The sequence below is a fragment of the Trichinella spiralis genome (genome assembly GCF_000181795.1).
Source record: "Trichinella spiralis strain ISS 195 chromosome Unknown Scfld4, whole genome shotgun sequence".
Taxonomy (NCBI): domain Eukaryota; kingdom Metazoa; phylum Nematoda; class Enoplea; order Trichinellida; family Trichinellidae; genus Trichinella; species Trichinella spiralis.
The window spans coordinates 7,469,322-7,473,521 of NW_003526943.1; the positions used below are offsets into that span (position 1 = coordinate 7,469,322).

Below are 4,200 nucleotides of genomic sequence, written 5' to 3' on the forward strand. Positions count from 1 at the left end.
TGACAAATTGTTCACAGTTGCAGCTTTCAAGCTTAACCAAGGAGTGGCAAATACTAAATTGTTAGCACCTGATGAATTTCTTGATTTTACTGGGAATGTTCTATTTAAATCTTTCTTATTTGCAATCCAGAAATTTTACTTTAATATTTACAAAGTTTCTTTTGTTACAAAACATCCATATATGTATTTTTATATATGCCAAATAGTTTTGTTGTTTGTATGAAAAATCCTGTTTGACGTTCATACATTTCATATAAAATACAGTCGAGCTTGGTTAAGTGCATAAGATTTTGGTCGAAAAAAATTCCCTGTAGTTAATCAAACGGAATCGGCAGGAAGAAATCGGGTGCAGACCAAATTCCAGCCAAAATTAAGAAATCTAATATGAGTATTGAAATAATGTGAATGAAGCAAATTTAATAAATATAAGTTTTTTGATTTCGAGTATAATGTCAAGTTTAGTACTTCAATAAATGGCATACTGTAGCAAAAACTTCGAAAATTAGAGCAAGCAGGAGTATATGATTGATGGCAGTGAATTTAAGTGTGCTTAATAACATATAAGAAATATTTGTAATATGTGTTGCATTATAAGATTTTAAAGTTATTTTTTCTGTTTCATATTCAGGTCATTTGTGTAAATTGCATGTTAAAAATGTATATATATATATATGTATACAAATAGAAAATTTTTTTAAATTTGAAAGTTGTGAATATTCATTTTGTTAATGATTCGTTTAAATATAAAAAACTTAAAAGTATGCAATTTTTTAGATGAGAAGAAATGCGATTGCAAAAAGAATTCTAATTTTTGCAGTATTGCTTTTGATCCATTGTGCATACAGCGGCTTGTCGCATCGTTCATTTTCAAAAATTGTCAAGTTAGAAATCTTTAAACTTCCACTGGACATTGTGATAGAATGTATGTTTGCACTGTTTGCAGTAATTGTTTTCTCTGCTTCAGTGGCAGGTGACTTTGTTCCTATACGGGTATACGTACAACTGAATGACAAGCCATTTGAAAGCTTTTTTAATCGTCCTACCTTTTATTCTTTCAATCATCGCGCCAAAACATTGGCACCATTTTATCCCAGTGTGAAATTGGATCGCGAAATGAAATCTGTGAATGATGATTAAGTGTATACTGCACTTGTAAATGAATGCTAGTAAAGCGAAGCCAGTCTGAAGCGCGCGTCGAACTTTTTGCTTTGTAGTTATTCAGATTTTTAGTTTATTCATGTTCCGCTCTGTTCATTTTTAGTTTATTCTGGATTATTGATTGATTCATGTTGTACAATGCTGAATTGTTGTACACGTATATTTTTAATTTGTTCATTCCTTGACGAGTAGAAATTATAAAATTAAAAGTTTTTGTGATCATTGCAAGAACTACGATGATTCAAAAAATATTTTTTTTCTGTTCGACAAAGTGAGAAAGTTTTCAAGCGGTCTTTACCATGCTCTTTTAATTTTAATATCCTATATAATTATTTCGTTTGAATCTCGTTATAAGATATTTGTCGACATTGCTTGACAAGTTTGAAAACTGCGCAAAAAGCTTTCAACACTGAATGTTTTGTAATGTTCGGTGAGCAGCACTGGCTGTGAATTTTCCGTGATAGTTTCTTTGATTTTACAATAAGACAGATGAAAGTATAAAATAAGTCGAAAAAGCGAAATGCGAATACGAATGGGTATGCTGCTCTCCTCTGATTATTTTTGTAACAAAATTTAAATTTAGGTAAATGTTTTAATATATCACCGAACTACGCGACGATCTGCACATACAAATAAAATCAATAAATTTTGAATAAATATCTTTTTTTCCAAAAATAAAGCTTATTACTAAAAAATCAAACAATTAGAATAAAATATTTAAGAAAATCGTAAGAAATTAACTTTTACAGTATAAGTAAATACTGTATTATATATGTAAAATGCAAGACACATTATTATTTGTGGTATTTTAAAGGTCGATAATAAGTCAGTGATTAATTAAAAAATTTTTTTGAATTCTTATTCAAAAATATAACTTTTACTTTTAATAAATATGCTAAAATATTTAATTTCTGAATGGATAAAAAATGACAAATTAAAAAGTATTCAATACAATTATTAAAATTTTGCATTTATTGAGGTATTACTTTATGGAACTACAGTAATTCTATTTTAATTTAATAATTCTATTGAAATTCAATAATTCAAAATTTATGTTTTGAATTTTTTGATAGCGTAAGTAAATGTAGTAAATATCTATAATTTAAAATGCTATTTAAAAAAATATATACATATGTCCTTAATTTAAAATTATAAAATTTTACTATCAGTAAGTATTTTTCTACAAAACATCTGTATAAATGATAATAAAGTTGCATTCTCTAGATGTATTGTCATTGCCAGTTCTACCTTACTGTCGGTTGCTCTTATTGTGACTGTTTTCCTGCAGCGTTTCAAATAGAAAAATGGCTGAAAGGCCTGTTCAGATGTTTCTTAGAATTCTATCATTTTCTGAATCTGAAAAAAATAACATTGAAAGCGAGGTTGGTTATTTTTAATCTATTTTTCTTTTAAATTATGAAAACTTGGATAAGTTACTTTTGCTGATTTTAACAGTTTTCTGTTGCTTAGAAATTGCATTTTTAGATTGTTATATAATTTACTTCTTAAATAGAAGTTCAAAGTAATGCTTTTAATGTCATTGTTCAATTATTATTTTCAAGCTTAACTGCAGGGAGCACTTATATGTGTTGGCACGCTAATTTTGTCATAAAAGTTGAATTCACAATATTTATTTATTTTTATGTTGTGTCATATTTAGAAATATTTCACACATGTTAATGAGCAGAATTTGGTATTCGGTCTTCATTTACCTGGACAGATCACGTATAAATTCAGTCACATTTTTTCTTCTTCATCCAGTCAACAAGAAGTTTTTGAAAGGTCCACAAAAAGATTAATAGATGGTTTGTTCAGACGCGTGAATGGATTGCTGTTATCTCACGGCCTTACTGGCAGCGGCAAAATTTTTACTATGCTTGGTATGTATGGAAATCCACTTACTTATTTTTGATCAGTTTTGGTGATTTAGTAGCGACTTCGATTACTTTTTGTAGGAACTAAAGATAATCCAGGAATGCTTCCACAAGCATTGCGGGAGATTTTCATGCGAATTGGTCATTCCAGTATCGAAGAAAATTTTTGCACGCCACAGAGCTATGATAATTTTATTTTGTCAAGTTCAGCAGAAAAACATAAAATGTTAGCTTTGAAAGCACATTTACTTGAAATATCAGCATCGGAAGTAAGCTAAACTCAGCATTTGTTACTTATGCCTTCTTTGAATTATGTTTTAGGTATTGCAAATACCCTCAGCTGAATTCTTTTCTGATAATGAAATGTCAAAAATAAGTGAGTTCTCTGCTAAATTATTTTAATTTTAAACTACATTTAGTGTACTTTTTCTCTTAATTGAAATATTTTAAATATTATTTGTTTTGCACATATCTCATGTAAACTTATTATTATTTTTGTATAATAAAAATGTTATTTTGTTTGGAGATTGTGGAATGCAGATTGCGCTGTAAAATTTATTGTATTGTGAGTTACAGTAATTAATGTTTTGCAAGTACAAATTAATGACAATTATGTAGGGAAAAATGTAACTGCAATGATGATTTTGTGTTTTTGGGCGTTGATTTATAAAAAATAGAAAGTGACGTTTGAATTAGTTTCTTTTAAACTATTTTGATTTTCAGTGCATTTTATTTTTATTCTCCATTGTAGAGTTATTATTTGAAAGAATTTGTATTTTTTTAAACCAAAAGACATGTTATTGCAGACAGATTTTAATTTTTATAATTCGTATATTATGCTTTATTTTTTTTCTTTTTTTAATTTTTAGATGGTAGTTGTGATTTTGTGGATTCTGGTGGAACAGAAGCATATCAAGTCTACATTTCAATGTTAGAGCATCATCATGATAAATTTTTTGACTTATTTGACATTTCAAATCTTCTTGATCGTTCTGTTTTAAAAACAGTAGAAGATTCAAGTCAAAATGTGTATATTAAATGTCCGACGATTGTTTCATCAACGCTTAAAATAATTGATATTGATCTACGATATTGTTTATACGTGCTTCAGAACTCAAATCACCAACGCAAACGCATGGATGAAATTATTATGCGCCTGGGAGACGTA

At 28.3% G+C, this 4,200-nt stretch overlaps 2 protein-coding genes across 2 annotated transcripts; both read left to right on the forward strand.

Annotated features, from left to right (window-relative positions):
* The first annotated feature begins 774 nt into the window (after positions 1-774).
* On the forward strand, positions 775-1,137 carry Tsp_01840 (putative transmembrane protein 32). The gene is made up of 2 exons (XM_003377600.1): positions 775-922; positions 965-1,137. The coding sequence occupies exons 1-2, from the start codon at positions 775-777 to the stop codon at positions 1,135-1,137; spliced, it is 321 nt and encodes a 106-aa protein (XP_003377648.1).
* Positions 1,138-1,937: 800 nt separating this feature from the next.
* Positions 1,938-4,197, forward strand: Tsp_01839 (phosphorylase B kinase regulatory subunit beta; the record flags this gene model as incomplete). The annotated part of the gene is made up of 6 exons (XM_003377601.1): positions 1,938-1,961; positions 2,819-2,929; positions 2,974-3,042; positions 3,092-3,301; positions 3,354-3,408; positions 3,902-4,197. Coding segments are annotated over exons 1-6 (765 nt in total), but the record flags the coding sequence as incomplete, so codon positions are not given.
* Positions 4,198-4,200: the final 3 nt, after the last annotated feature.

Coding starts and splice junctions, on each gene's coding strand:
- Tsp_01840 (XM_003377600.1), top strand. CDS start 775: ATGAGAAGAAATGCGATTGCAAAAAGAATTCTAATTTTTGCAGTATTG. Junction 923..964: donor ACTGGACATTGTGATAGAAT/GTATGTTTGCAC, acceptor TCTCTGCTTCAG/TGGCAGGTGACTTTGTTCCT.